A 13,425-nucleotide genomic window follows, 5' to 3' on the forward strand; every position below is an offset into this window, starting at 1 on the left:
ATTACTAACTACTAATTACATCTTCTACAGTGTAATTAGATTACTGTACTAATTACTCTGTCTGAAAAGTAATTGCATTACTTATTACTAATTACTTTCTACAACACAACCTCTACCAGATGAAAAATACAAGGATGATACTGTTCTTTTAATTCTTTCAAATAAATAATATAAAATCAAATTAATTATTCATGAACCGGCCAAAGAATTTAAAGGGGCAGCGTTAAATTAGAACACACATATTTTAACATTAGACATTAAATTTCGATTTTAAATTCACTGTTGTTTTATATAGAATTCTTCTATAGTCTATACAGTATTTAACACAATTACATCAGAAGTAACTGTAATTAAATTACTGAAAAATAAAGAGTAATCCCTTACTTTAATTTTTTCAATGAAAAAGTAATTTAATTACAGTAATAAATTACTTATTAATGCATTACACCCAACACTGTCTGTAATCTAATTTAATGGTGCACTCAGTAATTTTTTTAACTGACACCTAGTGGTGTGGATGCAGCATCATTCAAATGCACTAATTTCAGTAACAGATGCCATTGTAGATGTTCAATATTCACAGTTAGCCATGATTCTTTTAATCCATGCGTGAAAGTGTCCAATAACAGGGCGAGGTGCATTCCAGTCCTCATGGGAAGTGATTTACCTTCTAAAGATCGGACCCATTTTGCAATCTGATATTTTATTCTCTCTTTTTTCACTTACTGGCAAAGCTTTTTAGTGCCAGTGCAAAAAAATGAAGAGCAAAGTCACACATTAGGTGTGTAAATGTCCTTACAAAGAATGTAGAGTTCAGGCAAACTTGCCGCCAACTTGCCGCAAATTCGCCACTCATTATTTTCACATGCAAATGAGCTCGCTATTCGCCGCAGATGATTGCCATAAATTTTCACAAGATTCCCCGTGCCTTTAGAGCTCACACACCCCCAAAACATCAGTGAGCCACCACCATGCTTCACAGTGGGGATGGTACTCTTTTCACTATAGGCCTTGTTGACCCCTCTCCAAACATAGCACTTATGGTTGTGACCATAAAGCTCTATTTTGGTCTCACTCCAAATTACAGTGTGCCAGAAGCTGTGAGGCATGTCAAGGTGTTGTCGGGCATATTGTAACCGGGCTTTTTTGTGGCATTGGCGCAGTAAAGGCTTCTTTCTGGCAACTCGACCATGCAGTTCATTTTTGTTCAAGTATCATCATATTGTGCTCCTTGAAACAACCACACCGTCTTTTTCCAGAGCAGCCTGTATTTCTCCTGAAGTTACCTGTGGGTTTTTCTTTGTATCCCGAACAATTCTTCTGGCAGTTGTGGCTGAAATCTTTCTTGGTCTACCTGACCTTGGCTTGGTATCAGGAGATCCCCAAATTTCCAACTTCTTAATAAGTGATTGAACAGTACTGACTGGCATTTTCAAGGCTTTGGATATCTTTTTATATCCTTTTCCATCTTTATAAAGTTCCATTACCTTGTTACGTAGGTCTTTTGACAGTTCTTTTCTGCTCCCCATGGCTCAGTATCTAGCCTGCTCAGTGCATCCACATGAGAGCTAACAAACTCATTGACTATTTATACACAGACACTAATTGCAATTTAAAAAGCCACAGGTGTGGGAAATTAACCTTTAATTGCCATTTAAACCTGTGTGTGTCACCTTGTGTGTCTGAAACAAGGCCAAACATTCAAGGGTATGTAAACTTTTGATCAGGGCCATTTGGGTGATTTCTGTTATCATTATGATTTAAAAAGGAGCCAGATAACTATGTGATAATAAATGGCTTCATATGATCACTATCCTTAAATAAAAGACAGTTTTTTTGCATGATCAGTCATATTTTCAAAATCAATGCCAAAATTTCACAATTTCTGCCAGGGTATGCAAACTTTTGAGCACAATTGTATATCTTCAGAAGCAACATAATAGGTGTGGTTGAGAGACAGATCAATATTTAAGACCTTTTTTACTCTAACTCTCCACTTTAACTTTCACTTCCACATTTGAAAGTGAAACTAAACAGGCACCATATGTGACTTTCAGATGTAAAAGTGAAAGTGGAGATTTATAGTAAAAAAATGACTTTAATTATCTGTTTCTCACCCACACCTATTATATTGCTATTAAGTGCTACATTACGGGAGCTGTCCAGTCCCATGGTGCTGAAATGTTGACCAATATGCACAGATGATTGTCTCAACATGAAAATAACGCAGAACTTCTGGACAAAATGGAAACTGTATGGAGAGCTATCAACTACTGAATTTAATTAAAGAAATAACGATGCATTTGGCAAGACAGGGTTTCAGATGTGGACTTCATAGATTTATAAAAGTAACACAAGAAATGCATGTAATGTAAAGAGAGAGAGAGAGAGAGAGAGAGAGAGAGAGAGAGAGAGAGAGAATCGTACACTCACTCTAATCTCCTTTGTTAACCATATATTAATTATTGATTTTTTTCTATTTAAGTTTTAATCTGAAGGGTTACTTTACTCACACATGTCTTCTTAAGGAATCTGTTTATTAAGAACATATTATATTTATAGACCATTTCAAGGACTGTTTGATGGTGACGTCAAGTGACGTCCAATTGGAACATCCAATGGCAGCCAACGGTCAATGGATGTAGAAAGGAAGTCCTGCCTTACAGGTAAAATAGACAATCACCTTTTAGATACAGAAATCGCCTGTCAATCAACTCGAGAACGCGCGTATGCATCAGCTATACAAGACGGTAAAATTGCATTTTTTAGCGTAATCTTAACAATTTATTATACCAGTTTTGACATAACAAACACGCCCCTCCCATGGATCATCGTTACCAACAGTGACTTTTCCCCATTTGGAGGTATGTGATGGGGCTCACCTGAACCCAATGAAGAGCCTCATCACCGCTGCCTTTAAACACTGTGCACGCCTCTCCTCGTGATACCTGCTGGCATCTTCGCAGGTCCAGGAATGGAGCGGGGAGAGTCCACTATGAGTTAGATGTGATGCCGGGGATTGGAGCACACATCGTAGCCGATGGGTCAGGATGCCAGGCTGCTATTCCCCTCAAGTGCCGAGGCCCAGGAAAGCCGGGCTGCTCGAGAGGAGCTGCCGTCCCACGCGCCTCGTACCAAGGAGGGGAGCGCGTTGCTGCCACAAAGACCCTGCCCACTATCACCTGGACCTTCCTCTGTCTTCACTACTCTTCCTTCACATAGCCCTTTCCACCGCAAAGGCCCCAGGTTCCCCTTTGTTTTGGACATTTTAAAGAAATGCCTCTCCGAGTCCTGACGCCACACCCACTGTGTCTGTCTCTTGCTCACTCCACCACACAGTGTTGTCAGATTTTACTGCTAATTTGAAATATGTTCTTTAATTGTAATCTTGACCAACCATTTTGGAGATTTCAGTATTTCCCCATTCAAGCAGATAGGAGCTGCACTTTCATGATGCTGGTTTACATAGAAAAATAGCTGCCCAAATTGCCCAAGAGCGATCTAAAGATTTTTGATTTTGATTTCATTCTTGAAATGGTCTATATTGCTATTGTGGTTATGCTTATGAAATAAGATCAATATAATGTTATACTGTATTATGTGACATGTATATTTCAAAGAAATGTAACAAATGACTCAAACAAGGTGATGTAGTAAACCCAAGAACAGATGTATTATAAAGAAAAACTCCAATCATCCCAAAACACCTTTTAAAAACAGATTAACAGGATTATCAAGAGCAATTCAAGACTCATCAGAACAACCATATCACACAATTAATACCAAACAAAGGTAAAGGAAACAATTGAAGTATATACACACAGATTAATTGGTAAAGGTGACCGGCTTGAAAAAAATCAAGAACTGGAAAACACCAAACTACAATTCCCTTCCACTCTTCTATTTTAAGAAGACTATACTAGAGGCCCAACACTTCTCACTCTGAATATTTTGCAGTACATACAGGGGAAACATCAGTTTTTTGACTGTATACTTCTGGCTCACAGTTCAATTGTCCCTGCAATAAATACATAATACATAGCATAGGCTAGGAAAATGTGCTTTTTCTGTGTTTGCCAGAAGGGTCACAACCAATGTTGGGTGTCATTGGATTGCAAAACAAATTAGTAACTGTAATTTAATAATTTTTAAGAACAAATGTTGTGTAACGGGTTACATTTAAAATTCTTGTAATCAGATTACAGTTACTGACTTTCAATGAAAGTACTTACATTTAGTACATTACCTGGGTCACAAATATTTTAAAATATAGTATTTATGTGTCATACAATTCAAATTTGAATTTCTATGTTCATATGTGCATCTGTTTGCGTTTCTGTGAGAGCTGAATGATGTGCAACAATGAACAAGGAGAAAATAGACATTGTTTTGAATTTTGTGAGCATAAAAACAAAAAATGTGACAATTGTTTTAGAAAGTAATTAGTAATACGATTACTTTTTCAGTGAAGTAATCAGTAAAGTAATCTGATTATAATTTGAGAGAAGTAGTTAGTCATTTGTAGTGGATTACTTTTTTTTAGTAACTTACCAAAAGCGGGTCACAAAGTATACAGCTGTCAGTACATCTATCAACATGCACAGTATTATTAGACAGAGCAAAGACACAACGAAGGAAGTGAGAGAACCTGAAAAAAACCAAAGGGCCACAATGACTACTGCCACGATAATCACAGATACAATCTCGTAGTATTTAAAGATGACTTCATGCCAGTGTTTCCATACACTCAGAGGCAAGAGATACAGCATTATTATCAAGTGATACCGATCTGTCAACCGAAATGTAATTCTGCGCAGTAAGTAAACAAAAAACACTGCGAAGGCTAACAGCCATGGCTTGTTTTCCCAGCTTTCCCTAGAACAACAAGACATAAGAACAGCTTTACTCAATATCACTGATCGAACAGCATGACACAAAAAATTATAAATATATTCTTGTCAGATGTATTACCATGCATCCACACATCTGGTGAGGATCCAGTACGGTTCATCCTCATTAATTTTTTCAAGGTATAAGGAACTAAGAAAACTGAAATCAAGAAGTGCTCAGAGATGACCCATATACACAGTGTTGACTCATATAGAGTGCAAAAAAAACACATATTAAGTGAGAGAATGGAAGAAGCAGGAGATGCACCTAAACCGGTAAATACATTTTTAAAACAAACTTTTACTGTATATAAACTTTTATTAACAAATACCTGGGCCTGAACATTGATGATTGAGAGCCACTGAAAAAATTCGACCTCCAGCTGAAAATAAATAAATCAGTCAATCATGTAGTCACTTCATTTGAGTAAAATACACGTTATGTTGTTAAAAGTCAATGGCTATAGTGTTGAAATTATACAATTATACCTGAATTTCTCATTTTTCTTATCATTGAAAGCCGTGAAACCCAACAATTTTGGTGTCTCAGAATTTCTAAAACACAATTAAATCTGTTAGTGAAACAGCACATTGTCATGTTTTTGAGTTAAAGTCCACATGAAACGCTGTTCTCAACCCATTTTACATCCGTAATCTGACGCATTTCCGAGTGAAACAAGACATACATTGAGAAAAACAAATCTAGGGTGGGACTTGATTTCATCCATCAGGAACTGACTGTTAAAAGTGGCTGTTACATACCAGAATGGAAAAGCAGGTTGGAGGGGAGGGGGTGAAAATGTGAAAAAATGTTTCGGGACATCATCCGAAAAGGAAAGTCTTTTCAAAGTGAAACAGTTTATTAGATTAAAAAATAAATAAATAAATAGAAAGATCAAAAAGACAAACTTTTTTTTCTTTGGAATAACATACACTGATGAATCGTGCACAATAAGACCAGGAACTTGTAAGAAAGTAAATAGGATCAGTTTTGATCAACAGATAAAGCAGTTTTGCTAAAAAAGACAATTATACCTGTCTTCTGAAACTTGTGATAGGGAGGAAGGTTTGTATGCTTCCAAGTGTGTTCTGAGAGTACAACAATTGTCAGCTTGTGAAAACACAGTTATCCTGAAAACAACAACAAATAAATCGGTAAGCGAGACCGTGTTTACACATGCTCATATTAAATGTTCACATGCTCATATAAAGTCCACTTTTTGAAAAAACAGGCACCGAAGAATCATTCACAATAAGACCAGGAACATAAATAAATAGTAAATAGGGTCAGTTTTGATTTCATGTTGACTTTTTAAATCATCAACAGACAAAAACAAAAGAGCTCAAATTGATAATCATACCTGTCTTGGAACATTGGTGGTGCAGAACAATTCAGAAAACTCGGCGATAAGCAGCTGAAAAAAATATGTGATTAGTGCCCATAGATTGTACTAAAACTTTGAATACATTTTCATTTATATCTGAAATCCTCATTTCTGACATAAACTTTGTAAGAGGAAACAATGGCAAATCAAATACACGTTTTAAACGTAGTAGTCTACCCTGTGTAGTCGTAACTTGGATGTGATGATGAACACTCCCAAGTTCTTGAAAAACAGGCAACATCGTTACCAGCCATCGTGTCTCAAACAGGACAATATGTCTGTGGCGGAGAAAGCTTTGAGCATTAGTCGTGTGACTGAAATGCTCTCAGCACTAATGTAGTGTACTAGAATGCCAGAACTTAAACCACTGGGTGTGGTCAGCAGTGAAGTATGCATTTCTCGTCTCTCCTTTCTTTTCTGGTAGAGCACAAAAAAGTCCCAAGTGTGCTGTCAGGTGCGGGTAAATCACAACATATTATGTTATTAAGGTCTACTCTAAGGTTTTACCACTGTGTTCTGAGCAGGGTCCTTATGCCCAGTTTGTTCCAGGAAAGCTGTCACTTAAAACGAATTTCTTTAGTGTGCTGAAGACTGCTCTGACAAATAACGCTTACTAAATGCCAAGACTTTTCCTTGAACAAGTATATTTCATTGTGACCACTTTCAAAAGACTATCAGTTTGAGATTTGGTCATTTATTTCAGCAGCTGAGATGAATAAATAATAGAATCATATTTTTGGTGATGTATTGTTCTGTACATTTTTTTTGAAAACTGCTAAAATAGACACACACTGGAACAAACTTTGTACATACTGTGTTTATGTACATGTTCCATTGAGACATGATGGAATCAGCCAATGATCTCTATTCAAATACTGTAGTCAGTCTGCATGTGTAGTGTATTGTAGTGTCATGAATTGATAGCAACCCTGTTATCAACATCCCATTCCTTTATTTTTTATTTCTTCTTTAAATCTCCCATATTTGGGCTATTTGCAATAACCACAATCTCTGTGTTCAATTCTTCATTTCAGTTCCTCATGTTCTGTTGAGATTTACTTTTTACATTCTTTTTGTTTAATGTCCCACAGACCCCAGTTTCACTGTAAATTTAAATTACCCTATTATGTATTATTTTACATTCATTTGACATAATCAAAACCCAGATGGCAGATGTTATTGAAGCTTTAAAGGGATAGTTCACCCAAAAATGAAAATTTTCTCATGATTTACTCGCCCTTATGCCATGGGATGTGTATGAGAACAGAACACAAATTGAGATTTTTAAAAGAGAACTCCAGCTCTGTAGGTCCACACAATGTAAGTGAATGAGTGCCAAAATGTTGAAACTTCAAAATCCTCATAAAGGGAGCATAAAAGTAATCAACATGACTCCAGTGGTTAAATCCATGTTTTCAGACATGATATTATAGGTGTGGTTGAGACAGATCAATATTTAAGACATTTGTTTTTTTTGTTTTTTTAATCCCCTTTTTCCTCCCAATTTGGAATTCCCAATTCCCAATGTGCTTTAAGTCCTCGTTGTTGCATGGTGATTCGCCTCAGTCCAGGTGGTGGAGGATGAATCCCAGCTGCGTCTGAGATCGTCAATCAGCGCATCTTATCACGTGGCTTGTTGAGCGTGTTGCCACAGAGACATAGTGCGTGTGGAGGCTTCACGCCATCCACCGCAGCATCCACGCTCAACTCACCAAGCGCCCCACCGAGAACGAACCACATTATAGCGACCACGAGGAGGTTACCCCATGTGACTCTACCCTCCCTAGCAACCGGGCCAATTTGGTTGCTTAGGAGACCTGGCTGGAGTCACTCAGCACACCCTGGGATTCGAACTAGCGAGCTAGCGAACTCCAGGGGTGGTAGCCAGCATCTTTACCACTGAGCTACCCAGGCCCCTAAGTCATTTTTTATTATAAATTCTCCTCCCTGCCCAGTAGGTGGCGATATGCACGAAGAATGTGAATCACCAAAAACAGAGGAAGAAGAATATGAAGTGGAAATTGACTGAGCAGGGAGGAGAATTTATAGTAAAAAAGGACTTACATTTAGGTTTATATTTATCTGTTTCTCACCCTCACCTATCAAATCGCTTCAGAATATATAAATTTAACCACCAGAGTTGTCTGGAGTACTTTTATTTAGCCCTTATGTGGGTTTTGGAGCTTCAAAATTTTGGCACCCATTCACGTGGATTGTATGGACCTACAGAGCTGAAATATTATTTTGTGTTCTGCAGAAGAAAGAAAGTCATACACATCTGGGATGGCATGAGGGTGAGTAAATGATGAAAACATTTTCATTTTTGGGTGAACTATTCTTTTAATTTTCTGTTTTCACAAAGTAGGCATGTACTTTTCAGAAAAGTGATTATTATCTGTTAACACTGTTTCTGTTTTGGGTCAATCTCAGAGAATGTTCTAAGACCCGAAACATAATGAATCATTTTCATGGAAGACCGTTGAAGCGTGTAATCAAGTTGAAATGTTGTTTCTAATCAGTTATCATAAGATTAAGAAAAGTCACAAAGTATCAGACTGAGCTCTTATAAGTGGTTTGCACATGTCTCTTAGAATAAGTCATTGTTTATAACAGCCTTCAGTTATCTTGTTTACCACATTGCATTCTTTCATTTGGATTTCTTTTTAGGAAGAACACTGTCATTAATGGAATTGTAAGTATGCTGCTCCCTCTGCCACAGTTCTGTCAGGATCCATCTGTAAAAAAATTCACCTGACAAACCTGTACTGGGCTGCATTTCCCGTAAACAATAGATCTTAGCTCTTAAAGGAATGTTCTGGGTAAAATACAAGTTAAGGTCAATCGACAGCATTTGTGGCATAATGTTGATCACCACAAAACTTTTTTTTACTCACCACTCCTTTTATTTAAATATCAAGGTTACAGTGAAGCACTTACAATGGAAGTGAATGGGGCCAATTTTTGGAGGGTTTAAAGGCAGAAATGTGAAGCTTATAGTTTTACAAAAGCACTTATATTAAAACTCATGTATTATTTGAGCTGTAAATTTGTTTAAATTGTAATTTTTACTGTCATTTTAGGGTTTTAGGATTTGTTGACATCACATCGTCATGGCAACGAAGTTGTCAAATTGGCTATAACTTTACACAGAAAAGTTAGTATGTGATTTTATCACACTAAAATCATGTTAACACACATTTTGTTTGTCTTGTGGCTATACTTTTGAAAAAGTGAATATTTTAATGTTCAAAAATTGGCCCCCATTCACTTCCAGTGTAAGTGCCCCTCTGTCATTGATCAATATATGTAATCAATATTAAGCCACAAATGCTGTCGATTGAGATTAACTTGTACTGAACCCGGAACATTCTTTTATGAGCGTTCTCTACGTGCGAAGTTACGAACATTCTTTCATTTTTTTCACGTGCGTTTGCCAACACTACACTTAGCAAAGATGCACTTTAACGCTACGTTTCCACTGGTGCGGAAGAAGTCCACTCAAAGCTGCTCACAACGCTAGGGAATAGCTTGCTCCGTGCTGCTGTCAATCCCACAATCCACCAAGCTTGCTCAGCTTCGCTTACAACGCGCCAGTGGAAACCTACGGTAGGTGCTACTCTAAAGCCCCGTTCACACCACCACCACCAGTGTCATCACGCAACGAAGCAACACAATCCCATTAATTTTCAATAAGAGCACAGTGACTTCCGGCAACACGAGACGTGGCGACCGATGGCAACAGAGATCGCCGTGACGAGCAACAAGACTATAGCACTCGCAATATCTCCTTCACTGACTAACCTATCTAAAAGATGTGTAAACGTGTGTGTGACGTGTGTGGAGAACGTACGTTCGTTACAACGTCTATGGCGCTCGGAATATGTCACTAGAGGGCGCTACTGACAAGTACATTAGACATCACGATAACACACGTTTATAGTATGTGTGTGTCAGTCATGTCACGCTGCACTGGAGACGTTTACACGGCAATAACGCGTACCTGTTGATTTGTGTAGACGTCAAGGCAGTGTCACTTTAGAAACTTAAGCATGTGGATTGCATCACAACAATGGCATCCCTTATGGAGGGAACTCCGTGCCGAAACCCAAGCGTCCAACCGACTGACAGACCGACCGAACATCTAACCCAGTGTTTCCCAACCACTGTGCCATGAAAGATTGTCAGGTGTGACGTGGAAAATTATCAAATTTCACAAAATAAATAAATGCATGAAACAAAAATTATAATTTCAGGGATCCAAACTCCTCACCTTTTGGAGAAATTTGCTGTTTTGAAACCATAATCGGTCACTTTTGTGATTGTGAAGAGCAATGATTAATGTGCAAAAGTGACATATTTATACACGTTAAGGGTCTTTCACATGACTCACGTCAGCACTGCAGAATACATTGAAGTCTATGAAGTGATGCCACTTTACACCAAAGTGTTTTCACACACACATTTTTGCTTCACCAATAATGTCTTTGAGAGTACTAAGCAACAAGAAATATTTAAAAACTGGCATTGAATGTCTCATAATTTCTTTTAATTAAATATTACCTTATCGTTTACGAATATCAGAGGCCCCAGTTATTGAACTCATTTAAATTCACCAAGAAAATGCTTAGACCTAAACATAAACGAGTCCTTTTATTACTTTCTGCTATCAAAGCAACTGCAAGATTTTTCTCTCTTCCAAATACATGTTTTCAATGTTTATTGTGCACACCTCCCGCTTTTTTATGTGGCAAACTCGTAAAATCGCCCCTCTGTGACACTTTCTGCAACTTTGTCATGTGGAGGGCAATGCGGCGCTTGACGCTGGCGTTGAACGGAGCGTTGACGCCTCGACTTAACTCAAGTGAAATGCGCTTTACAATGATGAAAGAACATTATTGAAACTCAAAATTATTATTATTTGTCTATTATTGTGGTCTTTTCTGATAAAAGCCATGCTCAGCAGTTTAAATAGGCTACTGCAGGAAAATGATACCGTAGATCTGCTTTGTGTTTATAATTCTTGTACTGAAGTCAGAAGATTTGTAGCCATGCAAGTTTTAATAAAGGAGAAGGTAAGGACGTTATTGAAACTCACTATTATTAGACTATTATTGTTGTCTTTTTGGATGAAAAATAATGCTCAGACTGAAGGAAGACTATAGATCTGCTTTGTTCTTTTAATCCTTAAACACTATAAAGTCTCTTGGTAGATTTCGGTCATGAAGGACTCAAAATGATTCACTGACTCACTCATAGCACATAAGACGCTCAATTGTCGCCACCTAGTGACGTTTCCAGAAGGGGTCACTGAACTAATCAGTTAATAAAATTGAACACATTTGTGACACAGAAGCAAGCCTCACCAAAATACTCTTTATTTTGCAGTTAATTCTGCACAATTGTAAACTTGAATAAACTTGAATCACTAAAATAGCTGGAATTGGTGCTTTTAGCTTATTCTTTAAAAAAAATATCTCCAGAAAAAATGTTCATGGACCAGTGATTGTCTTACCTTTTTCGCCCCTCATGAGTTTGCATCCCTGTAATTTGTTGTGGCATTGCAAGAACAAATCTACAAATTAGAAAAGAAGCAAAATTGTTGTTTTTTCATTACCCATTTAGCGCTCTTGCCACCTGTGACCTCACACAGTGTAGCCTACTTATGTGACTTGTTTTTTGTTTTTGTTTTTTTTTTTGCATAGCCGAATTTCAAACATTACAAGTAAACATGCTACTAAGACGGACAGAAAACATGGACAAGTTCTTGAAAAGGAAAAATATTGACGATGGTTAGCCTATGTGGAATAGTGGTGTGCCGTAGAGCTTTTTAGTCATAAAAAGTGTGCCTTGGCAGAAAAAAGGTTGGGATCTAACCGAACATCTGACTGAACGTCTTGTGCATTGAGCGTCTTACACGGCTGGTGACCCACGTGATGACCTGACGTGACGTCAACATCTTGAAATGAGCTGGATTTTAACTAGGTAAGGAGCCAAGCTGTTGTTTAAAGACTATAAATGGACAATACAAGCACTAGATGTAGATATTTTATACCTAAAACAATACTCAACCATTTTTCCTGTGTCCTGCTGTACTTCCCTCAATAAGCATTCAGAGAAAAGTGTTTATTATAAGGCTATTATAAGTCATTCTGAGTGATGAACTGATAGCTAAAAAAAAGCTACCACCTGTCTATCATGACTTTCTCTGATCATTTTGAAAGAAACGTACACATATTCCATGACAGAAGGATCTGAAGTTCTGTTTTCATTTTTCAAAGGCAGTGTGTGTGTGTGTGTGTGCATGTGTGTGTGTGTGTGTGTGTGTGTGTGTGTGTGTGTATGTTACTTAAAGAGAGCAAACATACTGTACATACATACATAGAAACAAAGTCTTAATTAATGTCTTTCTATTTTTTCATACTATTATGAAATATATTATTATTCATCCATATATCAATTTTTCATATAATTATTTGTCAAATTGCTTAATTTTATGTTGTGTGCTATATTGTCTCACAAGTTAGAGATAAAGAGTTTCAATTTCAAGGTCTTCAACGTCATGGGACGATGTTGTGGAGAAGTAATTGTCCATTGACTTTGCATGGTCTAGTAACACTTGTTGAATTTGTGCTGGTCAAACAAAGTCAGACTGAGCATTGAGAAAGACGCAATTAAGAATATTCAATAAACTCTGCTCAATTTTACCATCACTTTGTCTCCTGCCTTCTTCTGTATTCCCCCTCCTGACTCTTGGGCTGGTAGGAGAATAAGTTAACATAACAAGCTGTTGATGTTGACTGGTTTTGGAAGTCAGACAGAACTCTGATATATGGATATCTTCTGACCGAGAGAGAGGTCTTGTGTACATTAGATCTAACATGCATTTTCACTGCCTCATGTTTTCATTTTCTAAGCATATTGAATACTGTACATGGCATCACATCTCTGTCTATAGGCTATACACATAAGTGGTGGGTGAATGAATTGCAGAGTAAAGGTACATCAAATAAAATTAAGTAAATAAATAAATAACATTTAAAATACAAATACATTTTTCCCATCTGAATCCATACATTAATTTCAAGATTTTCAAATTGCAGGTTCTGCCTACTGTACAATGTTCACACTCCAAACAAAACACTCCAAATGAA

The 13,425-nt window shown here is 37.3% G+C and overlaps 1 protein-coding gene across 1 annotated transcript; it reads right to left on the reverse strand.

The window, feature by feature from the left end:
- Positions 1-3,665: 3,665 nt before the first annotated feature.
- LOC127415868 (uncharacterized) lies at positions 3,666-6,596 on the reverse strand. Its single transcript, XM_051654877.1, has 7 exons — positions 6,452-6,596; positions 6,251-6,304; positions 5,925-6,020; positions 5,379-5,444; positions 5,222-5,272; positions 4,972-5,049; positions 3,666-4,875 (listed from the first exon to the last, which is right to left on the reverse strand). The coding sequence occupies exons 1-7, from the start codon at positions 6,526-6,528 to the stop codon at positions 4,548-4,550; spliced, it is 750 nt and encodes a 249-aa protein (XP_051510837.1). The 5' UTR covers positions 6,529-6,596; the 3' UTR covers positions 3,666-4,547.
- Between the last annotated feature and the right edge of the window lie 6,829 nt (positions 6,597-13,425).

This window comes from Myxocyprinus asiaticus, chromosome 25 (genome assembly GCF_019703515.2).
Source record: "Myxocyprinus asiaticus isolate MX2 ecotype Aquarium Trade chromosome 25, UBuf_Myxa_2, whole genome shotgun sequence".
In the NCBI taxonomy this organism is placed as follows: Eukaryota; Metazoa; Chordata; class Actinopteri; order Cypriniformes; family Catostomidae; genus Myxocyprinus; species Myxocyprinus asiaticus.

Excerpts from the sequence above, each read along its gene's own strand:
- LOC127415868 (XM_051654877.1), bottom strand. The coding sequence starts at position 6,528 with ATGGCTGGTAACGATGTTGCCTGTTTTTCAAGAACTTGGGAGTGTTCA. Across the intron at positions 6,305-6,451 it reads CCAAGTTACGACTACACAGG|CTGCTTATCGCCGAGTTTTC; the intron begins GTAGACTACTAC and ends TATTTTTTTCAG. Across the intron at positions 6,021-6,250 it reads CCACCAATGTTCCAAGACAG|GATAACTGTGTTTTCACAAG; the intron begins GTATGATTATCA and ends TGTTGTTTTCAG.